Source organism: Agrilus planipennis, unplaced genomic scaffold (genome assembly GCF_000699045.2).
Source record: "Agrilus planipennis isolate EAB-ADULT unplaced genomic scaffold, Apla_2.0 scaffold26, whole genome shotgun sequence".
Classification (NCBI taxonomy): Eukaryota; Metazoa; Arthropoda; class Insecta; order Coleoptera; family Buprestidae; genus Agrilus; species Agrilus planipennis.
Window position 1 is genome coordinate 1,970,973 of NW_020439469.1, and position 16,964 is coordinate 1,987,936.

The 16,964-nt window shown below is 34.4% G+C and overlaps 1 protein-coding gene across 3 annotated transcripts in view; it reads right to left on the reverse strand.

Annotated features, from left to right (window-relative positions):
• The window catches only part of LOC108740369, a 243,001-nt gene extending 226,318 nt beyond the window's left edge, over positions 1-16,683 (reverse strand). Inside the window, exon 1 of one of the 3 annotated variants that reach the window (XM_018474662.1) lies at positions 8,453-8,816. In XM_018474662.1, coding sequence (XP_018330164.1) covers positions 8,453-8,520 — 68 coding nt within the window. In that variant the 5' untranslated portion in view covers positions 8,521-8,816. Of the gene's footprint in view, positions 1-8,452; positions 8,828-16,496 lie in introns of those variants that run through there. The other 2 variants (XM_018474678.1, XM_025979097.1) reach the window with 2 other exon arrangements.
• Between the last annotated feature and the right edge of the window lie 281 nt (positions 16,684-16,964).

The window sequence follows — 16,964 nt, forward strand, 5'->3', positions numbered from 1 at the left end:
TATGAGCTCTCAAAGCATATAAAAATTATACGGCTTAAATGTGAAGTTGGGTGCAAAAGAATACAATTAAATCCTCTGTCGGGAAAAAACGAAATGACTTTCCGAACAACCCTATAGTATATGAAATATACAATAATAATGTATATGATCTCCATAAACTTTTTGTTATTGTAAATTGTTTAGTGCTATTAATTATATAGGTATTTTTACAATTAGGTATGTTAACTCAAAAACATTTCCGTCTAATTAAATCTAGCGTAATTGTTTACTTTCATTACATTTCAAATTTCGTTGTTTCTTTGTTCAGTTCAACTTTATAACATTTCTTAAACTGCTTAGGCCATTAATTCCTTTCTTCCTACAATTGTTTGTCTGTATGATATTTTGTGAATATTCTCATTGTTACACAGACAAAATGTACGTGACGAATTCAATTAGCGGAAGTAATTATTTTTTTATAATTGCATAAAATACATATTACGACTAGGAATCATTTGGTACAACATAGATGAAGAGTGATTAATGTCATTATTTCGCCTTAAGAGTCTTCATTCTCACAAAACAATCAGCTTTCGGGTGTATTGATACGTCATCATCATAAGGTCGTCAGTCCTAAGGCTGGTTGGACACATACCTCCACTCTCTCCTATCCTAATCTTCGCATTTCCCTAAAACTAGAACATCCCACATCCTTAACTATTTGCGAACAGTAATCTAATCTAGGTCTATCTCTACCCCATTCTGACTCCCGTTTCTGCCTCTAATATGTCTCGGACTAGACTTTCATGCCTGAGACCAACCTATCTCCCCTATTTTTTTTTTACTTCCATAGATTCCTCTGTTCTCCTATTCTTTCTAATAACTCTCCATTTCTAACATTCTCTACCCACGTTATCCTCATCATGCGCCTATAACACCACATTTCGAAGGCTTCTAACCTTTTCTTTTCCGCAGCACCAACCGTCCATATTTTACACCCCTACAGCACCGCGCTCCAAACATACACCCTTCACAATCTCTTTCGAATTTCTAAATTAACCGTTCGCAAGCATAGAAATGACTTGAAGGCGACTCGACCCTGCGCTATCCTCTGCTTTATATCCCCGTACTACTCGTTCCGTCCTGACTTATCTGACTTCCTAGATACCTAAAATCAGCCACTTCTTCTAATTTTTCGTCTCCTATCTTTATATTCGATCTTTCTCTGCTTTTTCTTCCCTTGCATACTAGTATTTTTGTTTTACTTTTATTTATTTTCATACAGTCTGTCAACACCGTTTCCATTTTATTTAACGTTATATCTAACTCGTCCTTGTTAGATGCTAATACTGCTATATCATCTGCAAATCTAAGCATACCAATCTTTTGCCCCTGTATATCTATCCCTACAGTTGTACTGTCTTTAATGATGTTGGTCGCGTCTTCGATGTATAGGTTAAAAAAATTAGTGATGACAATGTGCTTCCTTGTCTGACTCCCTTCCTAATATTTACTTCTATACGTTGCTGCCCTAGCTCTATAACTATATTGATACTTACATTTGTTCAAAAGTATTTATTCTTAACAGATCTTACATGGTAATTGCAAGGTGCTATTCGTATTATGTGATGTATTAAGTACTTTAAATAAGGTAAACAATGGACATTTAGTATATCAAAAATATTTTTCTAATAATTAAAATTTTCTCTTAGTTTCCGGTGAGTCCATTATTAAATCTAAATTAATTTTTTGTACTGTGGTTCAGTTCACATTTCGGGTTTTTTCCTTGGCCATAGCTGGTCTAGACATTGCGAATAGAGTCGATCACTTAGTTGATAAACCTTGTTCAGAATGCCGAAAATGATATAGAAAAAAGACTGGATCATTAAATTCGCTACAAAATTCTAACACATAGAAATTCGCGCTTTGATGGGTTTTAATTGTAAAAAAGAAATTGGAATGTACTTTCCAATTTTATTAAAAATGAATTGATGTACTTTCACCAAATTTATTTTTAAATGTTTGGCTTTTAGTATGTAACGTAAACTCTGCAATTTAGAAGGTAACTAGTAAATAGTCTAAAAAATTGTCAATTTATCGGTAAAATTACACATTGTATTACTTCTACTAATGATCGTTTTGATTTATCTACTAGATACTAATATTATTAATAGGAGTTCCAGACCTGCAACTATCCTGTCAAAATATCTTTCAACAATTGACTGAATGGACAGGGAACGATTAACTTTTTCGATATGTTTGTGAATTACCTGCACATTTAAACATATCTACCCTTCATGTGATACCACACGATTCATATATGTATGAAATCTAGTTATTGTATACAATTCCTAGGAAAGGTATACAATTCCGAGGCTATTTAGGAAATGTATAAAATGTTGTTTCAAATATTTTTTAATACACACATATCCCTGGAAAATGTATACATTTCCTAAGAATTGTATAAATTCCGATATTGTATTAGAAAATGTATAAAACTAATGCTTTCTGTGAATAAAATGAATAAAACACCTTAATAATCCGAGAATCAGAATTATTTGTGTTTCGTAAGTAAAATTGTCTGATGTATATGCATTGGTGACGTTATTATTTGGTTAGGTTAGGTTTGGAGATGTATACGCATTAGTGACGTTATTGTATGGTTATTGGGTAGTTTTATGACACACTGGAGTTTTTTTATGGCTGATATATTAAAATAATGTCTTCGAAAAGTATATATATATATATGTGGCGAAAGAACTTTTATTGTTTTTTTTTTGTGTAAATATTTTGTACATATATTTTTCCTAATTTTATTTCTGCAATGCAGAGTACGACTTCTTATCTTTTGCATGCCTTTGTTTCCTTTCTATTTCTATTCTATTGTCCCTAATCACCTTTACCTAGAAACCTAACTGCAACCGTTTCTGCATGCACCTTGTACTAATCGCTGGCTTTTCCCTTAATTACCTTACCTAAAATTCTGTACTGTTCAACCTCTTCAATTCTTCGTATTTCTGTAAACTCGTGTCTTCAACCCCTATTGCCAGTCTTTGTCTATCTTGAGTATTCTATCTCTTTTTACTAACATTTTCCTACTATAAATACTCCTAACATCCCTATCAGAAATTAATTCATCTGTGTCTCTACATTCAACCGTCTCGTTAGTAAGTCTCTTTTCCTGTTATAAATTGTTATTATTGTCTTTGCTATTGTTATTGTTATTGCTATTGTTATTATCATTGTTGTTGTTATTTCTTTGTGTGTTTTGGGCTGTTGTGTTTTATTTTTACCATCTGTTTGTTTTGTTGTTTAATTTGTTGTTGGCATAAAATTTTGGTTAATTGTTTAAATAGTGTTTTTCTTTAATTATTTTTATTAATAATTGTACTTAAGACACTAAACATATATTATGAAAATGATCAGCATTATCACCTCTACAACTTACTAAAAATTCAAGGTCGTCGTGTTCGCTGAAACAAACATAACTTTGTCACATAATTCTAACATTTAACATATCAGCCGTGGATAGAGAAGGTTAGAAATGAAAATGTATTAGAAAGAGTAAGAGAACAGAGAACTGTATGGAAGTCAATAAGAAATAGGGGAGATAGGTTAGTAGGACACCTTCTCAGGCAAGGTCTAGTCAGAGACATATTAGAGACAGAAACGGAAGTTAAGAGGGGTAGAGGTAGACCCAGATTGGATTACTGTTCGCAAATAGTTAAGGATATGGGTTGTTTTAGGTAAATACGAAGATTAGCTCAGAAAAGGAAACAGTGGAGGTGCGTGTCCAACCAGTCTTAGGACTGACTACATTATGATGATGATTTAAGTACTACTTCCGAATTGCTATAATGGCTTCGCGCGCACTACTGAGTTTTGTCAAAGTGATAATAAATTTATTGTCATTTCTTGACTGCACGCATATACAACGACAGTCACGCAGTTTCGTCATTCGGAAAGATAGATCTCGAGTTCTTAGGAAAAGTTACAATACCTAACCTATTGCGTACACCTCCAATGTTTCCTTATAGATCTGTGTAATTTTCACTAGACACGTTTTGCATGGGGTTTGTCGTTGATGCCTTTTAAACCAAATGTACCTACCATAAGCTAAGTCTACACTCGAAAATGATCGAATGGCGAATGAAGCGTGAAGGATATTTTGTTACCAATGTGCGAACAGGAATTTACGTCATGTACAAAGATTTCCATCACAGCCTTTTAATGCTCACAATCTGTGTTTTGCTATATCCTTACCCCTACATCATAGCCAACCATAAGTTTATACAATTATGAGAAAATCTAATCAGTTTTTTCAAGATGATTTAAGATGACCTAAACAAGTCTATTTAAAAAACTAAAATAAAATAGCCTAGAATGAGTCATCACTAAATACAAAAAGGAGTTTGAAGAGCGAATATATACGTGATTTATTAAGAAACACAAAAAATATTATATTTAAATAAACTACTTTAATAAAATAAACAGTTAGATCAAAGCAATTGTTAGAAACTCTTAAAGAGCGAATTGTTTCTTCCTTATTTTTTCCGTACCTTTTAGATCCTTTTTTAATCACAACTTTTAAAATACATTTAAAAAACTGAAAGGGGTTTCGGCATTCACGCGGTCATCTAATCTCTGAGGATGACATCTTGGATGTCAAAACGTATGTTTCTGGTTTTGAAATGTATTCATGGAATTCTAGGTAATTGTGTTACCTTTAACAACACAGGAAATGTATTCTTAATTATTCTTTAATTATCATCTGCCTTAATTTTAGGAAACTGTATTATTTTAAAATTAAAATTAAAATAGCTACCCTCACTTTCCACAACTTTATTTAATTATTGTTAACAACTGTTTTCGCCTACGAGGGCATCTTCGAAAGACTTCTAAAGCGAAACAATCATAAATGTATAATAAGCTAATGTTTTAAGGTGTGTATGTTTGTAAAAGAAATCTGTGTACCTAGGTATCTCTTCTAACAATATATTCTGAAATAAGTGGACTGTTATAACGTCCAATTAAAAGATGCAACTGATCTTTTAAGGTAGGGTTGCCAACGTCAAATTTAAAAAACCAGGATTTGAAGTTGGAAAAACCAGGACAATTCAGTTTAAAAACAGGACGCATTTAATTAAAGTAATCACATTTTTTAATAAAAGTATTTGGATGAAATACGAGTTGAAAACTAGTTATTAAAATATAAAACAAACACTTTAGTTTGTAACAAATTTCTTAAACTTAGGTTAGTTATAGTATCATTCTAATATTATAAACTTATTAATTTTTACTATATTTTTCAATCCCATTAATTTCCTTCAGTATTTGTGGTTGAGTAAGCAAATAATTATAAAATTGATCACACTTCATATCTATGTTATATATAGTTTTGATTATTGCAGCTACTGTTGTTGCCAGTAATCGATTTATTTCTTTTGACCACTGTGAATTTATGAGGGAAAAGACTCTCTCGACATTAGCGTTATGACCCGGAATACTAAATACATATTCAACCACTTTCCGTAGTTCTGCATACTGTTCCTCAGAAATGCATTGCTTGAAATATGTTAGCCACAAGGCGTTTAAGCTGTCGTCTTTTTGAGTAAGATTCAAATTTGTGCTAAAATTTTTCAAATTAACCCACTCGTCAAATAATTTTTCGTCGTCGATTTCAATGTTATGATCTTTTAAAAAGACCAAATATTTTTCAATGTTGTTCCAATCTAGCAGATCAGACCCTGTTAGATCAATCCAGTCGAAAACTTTTAGATCCCCAAATGGTTCAATCCACATTTTCAAATAGTCATTGATTTCATTATAAAAATCTTTAATTTTAGTTGAAAATTCTTCCGCATTCTTTTCTTTCCTTAAAATTTAAGGTCCACTTTTAATACCCAGAATCTTGTCGTGTAATTTGAATTATTAATTTACAATAAAGAATTTTGGCTTTTTGGGTGAGCTTAAATGTCAATATTCGGTCACAGAAAATATATTCTTTAATCATTCTGACTAATTCTAATTATTCAGTATATCTATTGATTTCAACTGATGATTTGTACGATTAATTTGTGGAATAGGTAGTATTTTTAGGTAGACACATTAAAATTAACATCCAAACTTCTGAAGAGGACCCGAAATAATTGTCCCAGAACGGCTTGAGGTAGAGGAGTTTTGGTCGGTAAGTCCTAGGACTTCTTCCTCTGGAATCCAAGACTACCCCTACCCAGTCGTACGGACGGCTGGGTGTCTTTTGAAGATTTCCCCTCTTCCGCGAAAACAAAAAAAAAACAGATGCACTGTACACGTAAAAGAAGTGAAACTTCTTTGACGATGTCTATACCTTTATAACGAATAAGTAATGATTGGTGAAAGAATGAGAGAGTACGAGAATTTTCAGGATTTATGTTATTTTATTTTTAGTCCACCTAAGGAGTATTACTTTAATACGTTTTTATGTAATTCAATCACAAAAAAATGGTCAAGTACAAGGAATTAGAATTAATACATAATAACACTCACTCTTAAATAAATACTAATTGTTGTTAACTAATAACTGCACAGATATAACCAAAAAATTATTTAGCACTGTATATGCCGATCACTAACAGCCGACTGTAATACCGATATGCGCATGCGCGCCTTTCAATTCTCATTGCTTATCGCTTCGCGAGACAAAACGTTGCAAAACGTGTCGTTTCATGGCCTTGAGATTTTACTCTCATCGAGCCCAAAAAACTTTCACTTCAAAAATAAAAAATGAAAAGAAAATGCTGACTGATTTGTTTCATTTTCCAATTGCCATACTTTACTATGTACCAACATATAGGCTAATTTATGGTGGGAAATTAGGTGGAAAGTGAGTCCAGTTTATTTTTTTTTTAATTTTAAATCTACAGCATTAAGACCAACTCAATTTGATCAAAAGCTAAGTCATTCAAATAACCTACATTTTCATTTGCATATCATATGTTCGCAATGTTCAGTAAGTCAATCTGTCATACATCACACGAAGATTTACATGCTACATCATATTGACTTATTTCAATAAGCGGTTTCCTAGCTACACCTAATGCGATCATACTCTGTTTACTCCCATTTGCTCATCCTACCTATTCGTAATGCACAATGAGTATATAAGTACCTGTATATTACAGAACAGGGTACCGTAGATTCGCTTAATTGTCAACGTACACAAGTAGGTACGTATTATTCTTTAAGATAATGATTATCCTTAAATATCTGCTTAATATTGCAGTAATTTTTTTAAAGAATAACATTTTAGTTAAACCAGTTAGAAGCTTAGAGATAATAAAATAATTAAAACAAAGGACATTTAATTTTCTTTATTTTATTACCAACTGGTTTCGTACTGATCCTTGTATTTTATTAATATACTACGTTTCCCTAATTTTAGAAGATTAATTACACAATAATAGGTTTTAAAACAATTACTGATATCATCGAAATTACCATAAATTCACTTCGGCTTAAAGTATTATTATTAAATGTGAAATTCTCTATAACAACATTAAAATATTTCAATCCGCTGCAGTTGAGTAACATTAACCAATCAATTTAATCTTGTGTGCATTGTTTTTAGAGGTTAATTTGAATTTGTAATTTATTCCGTTTGGACATGCATAATATTCAATTACAAATTGTAAAATACTCGAAATTATTTAATTATTATTACAAGCAGATGGTTAAAATAAGCGTGGATGTATGTATGTATTTTGTACCTATATCAAAAAACATTTCAAAACTATCATTTGCAGAATTTCAAAATTTTTATTAGTAGGTAATACCTATATGTAGTTATCTTTATGATCAATATACAGGTAATGTTCCAATCGGGTCACCTCTTCGAATCAATTTAATATCTGTTAAATTAAGTCAAGATCTTAAATAGAAAAGGAAATTTTAAATTATTTATGTCCTGAAAAAGTAGTTGTTTGCAAAAATATTGCCATGAATTTGTACTATTATCATTGAAAATAACACAGAGAACGAACAGAGCAGTAGAAATTGATAACGAACAAAGTTTCAATTTTCAATAATTAAAATCTTATCGAACTTTCTACGACAAGGCATAAAATCCGTGTAAAGGACAAAAGAAAGGGCAGAAAGTTCGATCGTTTAAACAAAAGCTTTTCACGCGTGCAAATCTCTTTAGGCCCTTTTGTATGTAGGTACGTATTATATGGATCGCGATCTTGTTTCGCTCCGTCAGCAAAAACATAACACGATATCTGTACCCGTGACAGTCGAAACGGTTACCGTTACGTAACAGAAAGGGATGAGGCGATATGGGTCCGTAATGCGTGAGAGAGAACAAGGGGCGCTGCTACCACACGGCCGACGACGCCACTTGGTCCGTCCGTGGACGTCGTCGTCGTCGTCGTCGCCAGCGTCGTCGCCGCGACACCCCTACTACTCTATTCCATCGCCATTTGTAAACACTTACTGGTTGTAGAAGTGGTGCACGTATCCCCCGGGTCCAGACACCCGGCGATGGAGGCTCCTGACAGACATATGTGTATACGTGGGGCCTCAGTGGCATATCTCTCTGTTGCGCACCAAGTCAGAGACGAGCTCTTCCGATGCACTCCCGTGCAGAAACGTCATCTTTTCCGAATTTATTTAATATTATTTTGTTATTAGATATTTATAAGATACTGAAATTTTTAACGTAACTATCACCACGCAAGGCTGTTCGTACCTTACTATCTACTAATTTTAATAATAATAACTATTGTTTTTACGGAAGTCTTGAGCGGTTCAATTTTATTACAGTTTGTCTCCGGCTCCAAGCCCAAAAGACTGTTTAGGTGGCACATTCACCGTGAGCGCCAGGCCACCAACTATCTGTCCTACTGTCTGCTAACGCAGCTGACGACGCGCCGCGGCGCGGAACCCCACGACGGCTAACGGCGGACGGCCCAAAGAAATTTTGACGCATGCCCCCCTGCCTACGCGCGATACTTTGCCATTGCTACAGCCAGACACTACTAGAAACGGATGCCCATTATCAGTCGTATCATTTTCGAATTGAGAAACGGACAAAAAGAGCAAGAATATCGACCAGTATCTAAATGAATAGAAATCCTTTTCGCAGGCATACTGAATACTGTTCGCCAAATTTTACCACAATCGGACCTTGAAGAATTATGTAGATTAGTTTATCTGGTAATTTATCATTTTCATAAAATAATAAAAACTTGGAACCAAATAGTTATCTGCATATAAAACATATGTGTGTATGTAATACGTAACCTAGCCTAGCCGAACTATTGGCATTAGTTGGCATTGCAAGCTAAGGAAGAAAAGTAAGTATCCGACTAGTAAGCGGATATCGGGGTTGAGCTTACTAGATCTAAGATAGATCCCGCTCGCACTACAGGATTTTAGGGGGTTCTTGCTCATCACCTTCTAGGAGAAACTGGCAGCGATGGCCTCGGTGGTTATAGCGAAAATATATTACATCCACGTAATCTCAGCTTTGCGAAGACGAAATCGTAACTTCTAAATCTACATATATGTTGCTTCACTTCCTAAAGCAACTGTCTACAACTGACAGACCGCGATCCAGGTTCGGACCGCGCGAAATCAAAAACTGGACCACCAAAAATTTTTTGAAAATTACTCAAGCAAATTATTGGAATAATATTTTTCTGTAAATAACAAAGTATGTTTGGGATTCTAGCCACCCTTATCACTTTTTGGAGTAAAGGAATATTTTCTTTTGTATTTTACCAATTTTCGAACGTACCTTTGAATATCACTCACATTGAAATAATAGAATTTAAGCTCCGTGGTATTACATAAATGAAATTTTAATAATAAATCATAATTTGTTAAGCAATTCAATGACTACTGACCACTATTTGAACTTTGTTCTACAGTTAGCGTCCATTACGGGTTTTGTAGTAATTCATAATTCAATGACTATTTTTAATTTTTAATAACACTACCCATTTATATTTTTCTTTAAATTTTATAACCAGCCGCAAACGTTAATTTCTTTTTCAGGCAAGTATATAATGTAGCCAACATAAAATTGAATATAAATTGATAATTTTGTACGTTCAATTCGTTCATTTTAAACTCACCGCTAACCTCTCTGCAGATCGCAATAAGTGCTCCTGAGCCAAAATACACATGTGGTACACACTGTTTATTTTTTCTTCCTCTACGCAGAGATTAATGCAATATTCTTGTTAGTACGTTAATTTGAAGCTATATCGTATGGCCATCACTTTTTTTTATATATTCATAGAAAACAATCAATAGACAACAACATCGTGCAAAGGCAAATGAAGGTTTCCAGGGTGAGCTACTGTGGTCACTTCGCCAGTATCGGATTTGCCAATAAGTCATATAGGCCACGGCCCAAGGGCGGCAGATTTTAGATTACGAAAAAAGCTCAACGATTTAGAGCTTTTCAAAGGTCGATTTGGTTTAGGAATATGTAATACATTTTCACTGATACGTTTTCTCTGTAAAGAACCCCAAATAAGCACCAATTACTTAATCTGCCTATACTTTTGAGGAACCAATCTTTTACCTAACTTGTACTTACTGTATATGTATTATCTCTGTGTGCATTGCACTTTTGAAGAAAGGGGATATCCTTGTTTAAAACGAGACTAGGGATTTATTTATTTATTTATCAGAAAAAAAATTAACCCTTTAGCAGTACAAGCTATGACAATATAGATTATTTTGAAGATAACTGGAGGAGGCATAGCTGAATAGCTCAATAGTATCCAGATACTTTGGTGTTCAGAGCCAGCTGATTGAAAATGAGTTTGAACAGATGATGCCATTGGTATGTCCAGTGTAAAATTAAGAGTTCAAATTGCAAAAATGCCTTACGTCCTCGAAATCTCAGCTTTGCGAAAACGAAATCGTAACTCCCGAAATAAAAATATTCAGTTTCTCAGAGTCTCTGAAAGCGAGACTCTATTCTCCGTCTCTCATCGAGTGTCTCTAATGTCGCTGAGAGAGACTGTGGAGAGACTGTCAAAAAACTGTTTAGCGTCTCTGAACGAGAGACTCGAGTAGCTCATAGAGAGATTCTCATTTCGTATCCAGTCTCTGAACGAGAGACTCGAATCTCTCAATAAGTGGTGTCTCGATAAACATGGCTAAAATTTTCTAAGTTCAACATATTTCAGAGATCCCAGTCTTCCTACGAGAGACTCGAGTCTCTCAATTTTTCAGTTTTATTCATTCGGTCTCTCTGTGAGAGACTCGAATCTCTGAATTAACAATTTTATCGTTCGAGTCTCTCATGTGTGAGATCCGTAAAAACACCTAGGCAGTAACTGAAAGACTGTGAAAGACTGTGAGAGACGCTCTCAGAGACGCTGAAAGACTCTGAGAGACTGGAGAGAGACTCTGAGAGACTGGAGAGAGACTGAAAATTTTTATCTAGGGACAGTGGCTGCGGCATTATTAGTGTGTTGTATTTGGCCAAAAATTCGCGCACAAGCAACGATGTGTGAGTAGGTTCGTTATCATGGTGCAAAAGCCAAATTTTGTTCTTCCACAAATCCGAGCGTTTCTGGCGAATTTCTTCGCGCAAATTGCGCTTAACTGGTAGGTAATATTCCTTATTGACCGTTCTACCCTCTGACAAGAACTCATGATGCACCACGCCCCTGTAATTGAAGAAAATTATAAGCCAAATCTTCACATTCGACCTAATTTGGCGCGCCTTTTTCGGTCTTGGCTCGTGCGGTAGCTTGCATTGGGATGATTGAGCTTTGGTTTCCAGGTCATAACTATAAACCCATGATTCCTCACTAGTTATGACCCTCTGGAGCCAATTTGGGTTGTCGCAGACAGAGTCCAACAGCTCCTTAGCATTTTGTACCACCGAGAAACGTTGCCTTTGGTCCAAGGTAGCTTCACCATATGCCACAGTCGACATTCGGAATACGTCCGCGCACTTAATTTTGTTTTTTTTGGANGACCATCGCATCATGTTACAATCAGAAGTCGTATACAGGGGCGCAACAACGTTACAGTTTGACTGGGTGCTCCCATCATAATACTATAAATATTTATATACTGCGGGTGTGTAAAAGCTGAAAAGATCGAGTTCGACTGCTCATTTACGAGCTTGAACTATTTGAAAGAAATTTCAAGTTGGGTTATTATCTGAGTCGACTGGAATTGACTGGGTGCCCAACCCAATCGAGTGGGTGCTCAGGCACCCGTGGACCCCCTCTTGTTGCGCCCCTGGTCGAATGTATGTGTTCAGATTTTTCATGAAGAGCGGCCCTGTTCCATTTTCCGATCTATGCACCACCCTTTTTTACTTTCTTTTCTGCCTAAACATTAAGGGCTCAAAACCTTCCAAATGATATACCGAGAAATTAGTCATTGTCCTTTGCATTAATTGATATTTAATGGTAGAGATCCAACTACAGTTTAAAAATTAATATGTATAATTAGGTAAATAGCATGCTATCACCGATTGAGCATAACATGAATTACAATGCAAGAATGCTGTTTTCATAGCCTGTAGTTTAAATCATCTCCAAAAACTCCAATAACTTCACAAAAGTCGCCTCCTCTCTAATAATATGATATTGCTATGGTGGTCTAATATTTTATCAAAGAAATTCTACATGAGCGTTTTTAACAATTTATTTCATATTCAAGACTCTATCTGATAGGTACTTATCAGTTTTCAATGAACCTTCTTTACCGGATAAAGGTTATGGAGCTAACCGACCCAGTAATGAACAAAGCAAGATCAAGCCAAGAATGTCCTTCTCTTGGAATTGATCTTGGTCGTGCTTATTCGGTCTTGGTTTTGCTCAAATACTTCTAATCTTGATTGTAGTCATGATCTTAGTCTTACCAATACAGTCTCGGTCTTGGCCATGGACTTGCATGTTACGTCTTGGTCTTGCTCATTTAATCTGATGCTTACGTTTCTTTTTAACAATCCTTCTAAGCACATATTTTTGTATTCACCGGTACAATAATAGTCCTAACTACTGGAATTTTCTGTCACATATGGGAAATAATAACAATAGTTGTCAGAGTTATGAAAACTCAAGAAATTATCCTTGCTCCAACGCATAAATTGTCCTTTTAGAGAACATAATAGTACAAGGTCAATAAGTAAAAAAGTAGTTTGTCACTTTATTTCAACCATGTGTTATCTAGACATAGGAATAAAGAATTGTAGATCCCTTTTTTTATATTTAGTGTTAAAATCTAGCAATGCAAACTGAAAATTTTAAATACTGAAATTGTTAAAATTGCTTCAAATACTTTAACTCATAAATCCACGGGAAGTAATATTTCTTCGTTTAGTCTTACGTATTTGGTCTTTGTGTTGCATATTCGATCTTGGTTTTAATCTTGATCTTGTTCGTTCGGTATTGGTTTTAGTCTTAGTCTTGTTCATTCGGCCTTGGTTTTAATTTTGATCTTGTTCGTTCGATCTTGGTTTTAGTCTTAATCTTGTTGCTAGTATAAAAACAGTCTTGGTCTTACTCCTAGTCTTGTATCTTCGCAACACTAAGACCAATACTGCAAAACCAAGACCAATTTTGCCAATCAGTAAATCAACCAGGCTTAAGTAACGTTTGCATAATCGAAATGTAGTTTTCTATAATATGTGGTTAAAGGATTTCTTTATAGACCAAGGGTTATTAACCTGGGGTTGAGTTGGTCTCCTGAAGATTTTGTCATGAATGCCGGGTAGGCTGCCTAACACGATTTACTAAAATAATTACTCTCAAAGTTACCGATTGTAACAAAAGTTATTGTTGTCTTCCACAGTTTAATCCTACCCAATCAAAAATATTTCCAAATTCGCCTGTTTTTTTCTCAATACTATTAGAAAAGAATCCGTGGGATTTTTGAAATTATAAATGTAGTCCACTACTACATAAACATAAAGAAACGCTTTTATATTCTAAATATAGTATGTAAAGCCAACAGAATAATTTTATCTTAACGACTACAAATACATCATAAACCAATAAAATGAAATTCATCTAAAAAAGTCTGAAAAATTTCAATCCAGTAGAACCCTAAACAAGCAACAAATCGAGAACACGTCAGAACAAATCGGACATAATTGATGTTAAACTCTTGGGAATGGGTTTGGGAATGGGAACAATAAATCCGCAAATAAGGCCAATGTAATTCACGATATACAAAAGAAATAAGAGAAGCACTTCTAAATTAATTATTCTCTTTTAACATCGTCTGAATTGGAATGGCGCTTAATAAAACACACTTTTAATTGCTATTTTAAAGGAACGAATCGTTACGATTTATGACATCTAAACGAAAGACATTTTCAACTATGGAAATAATATTTATTTACGTGTTTACCTAAGCTGCTCGCTACTAAAACTGGTTAGACACGCGCTTCTTTTTCTTATCCTGAGATAATCTTCACATCAGAAAATACTACAAACGGCACAGTGAACGCCGTCTGTAGGCATCGTGCTACAGATGGCGTTCACTGTGCCGTTTGTCATATTTTCTGAAACGCACTGTTAAGACAGCAGGTAAAAGTTGGTCTGTGTTCTGTCGGATCTGCCTGCGACACGCTGATGAGATCCAAAAAGATCGAAATCGCGATCCGCGTCTGGCAGTTTCGACAGAATACAGACCACTTCGAATTATTTTAATCTTCACATCCTTCACAACAATTTGTGAATAGTAATTTAATCTAGGTCTACCTCTACTCCTCTTAACTCCTGTTTCTGTTTCTAATGTCTCTAGCTAGCCCTTCATGCTTGAGATGTTCAACCAACCCATCTCGTCTATTTTTTATTGACTTCCATGGAGCCCTCTGTTCTCCTATTCTTTCTAATATCTTCTACTGTCTGACCTCTATACACAATATCCTCATCATTCGCCTGTAACACCACATTTCAAACGCTTCTTTTCCTCTGCGCCCACCGTCCATGTTTCGCATCCCTACAGAGTTGTGCTCCAGACAGACACCTTGAACAATCTTTTTCTAATATCTAAATTAACTGTTCGTAAGCATATAAGTGACTCTTTTTTGTTNTAAAAGTTAGATTTATTAGTTTGTATCTCCTCTTAATTTTTTAAAGGCCCGTCAAAATACATTGAGTAGTCTTGAAACTAAGCGACATCATCATCATAATCATAGGATCATCAGTACTAAAACTGGTTAGACACGCGCTTCTTTTTCTTATCCTGAGATAATATTCACATCCTTCACTATAATTTATGAATAGTAATTTAAACTAGGTCTACCTCTACTCCTCTTAACTCCTGTTTTTGTTTCTAATGTCTCTAGCTAGCCCTTCATGCTTGAGAAGATGTTCAACCAACCCATCTCGTCTATTTTTTATTGACTTCTATAGAGTCCTCTATTCTCCTATTCTTTCTAATATCTCCTACTGTCTGACCTCTACACACAATATCCTCATCATTCGCGCCTACCGTCCATGTTTCGCATCCCTACAGAGTTGTGCTCCAGACAGACACCTTGAACAATCTTTTTCCAATATCTAAATTAACTGTTCGTAAGCATATAAGTGACTCTTTTTTGTTATAGGTGACTTAACCCTGCACTACCCTTCGTCTTATATCTCTGCTGCTTCTTCCACCCTGAATTATCTCATTTTCATATTTACTCTTTCCCTACATTTTCTTCCCTTGTATACTAATATTTTGTCTGACTTTTATTTATTTTTACACTAGACTGTTTTGTCAATACTGCTTCTTTTTCCAATATCTAAATTAACTGTTCGTAAGCATATAAGTGATTATTTTTTGTNTTATTACATTAAGGTTAGTTATTTAGTAATTTTTTTGTTGGAGAAATAATCAGGCAAAATATCATTCTCGATAGACCCAAAATTACCAACATGATCTTGATATAAGCCCATGTAAGAAATACATACAGAAAAAAGGGCATTAAAATGGTCTTAATCAATTATAATATAATGATGATGTAGCGATTCCACTTTCGATCAGAAAGTTTAAATTCAAACATCAAAAGAAATAAAGTATGCGCAAAATTTATTGTTAGCATACTACAAATAATTTAATTAAATAAAAGCTGTACCCAATCCAAATCAATTTAACATATCCTTTGAGCCTTTCTTAAGATAACGTAAAAATAATGTGATTGTCAGAAGTTCAATCTAGAACATCAGGCAATCAATTCCATTACCTCTTCCACGACATTTTCAAATAACCGAATTAAGATTGTGACAGAACAAACAAACATTTCAAACTTTTTAACAAAGTTCAAATAGATCCCAAAAAAAAGCAATTAGTTCCAGTTTAAATGAAGGTTAACAAAATCCACATTACCTATGCAAATGTATGTATAAAACGATTAGAAAATAATTAGGATCCTTTTGTGTAGCCATTATCTCAACATAATCATCCATAAATATACATATTTTTGCATTATTTACCCGTTTGAATAATCTTTATATACCACAAGTACTATTATGAATCTAATAAACATTATGGACACTTACTGAACTTGATCTTGCATGGTAGGAGTGTTGGTCACTTTATAAAACACAAACTTGTATAACCCAACCTGGCAAGGTTATTGTCAGTCTGGGAGAGAATTGTGTATTCAAATGTGTCGTTTCTCATTCAGTAAGCACACTTTTTATTTTTCCGGTACCGATTAATAATTCGTTTATACAAAACAACACGTTATTGCCTCCCGAAAGACTGAAACAAACTGATCTGTAAACTTGTGAACCGCCGCCACATTGCTACAGATACCTTCATACGTTTACACGCATAGATACTGATCTTATTACTTACACACATAAGTATTAAACAGCTAACTCAGTTTTTTCATGCTCGAAGCAATATGAGCGAATTTTTAAGGCTAAAAAAAGATGAACATTCACCAAATAAGATGATGAGATAAACAGATGTTTCTTTTTATTTAGCAGGTAAAAACGGGTACTGTTAATAAACACGAAGCA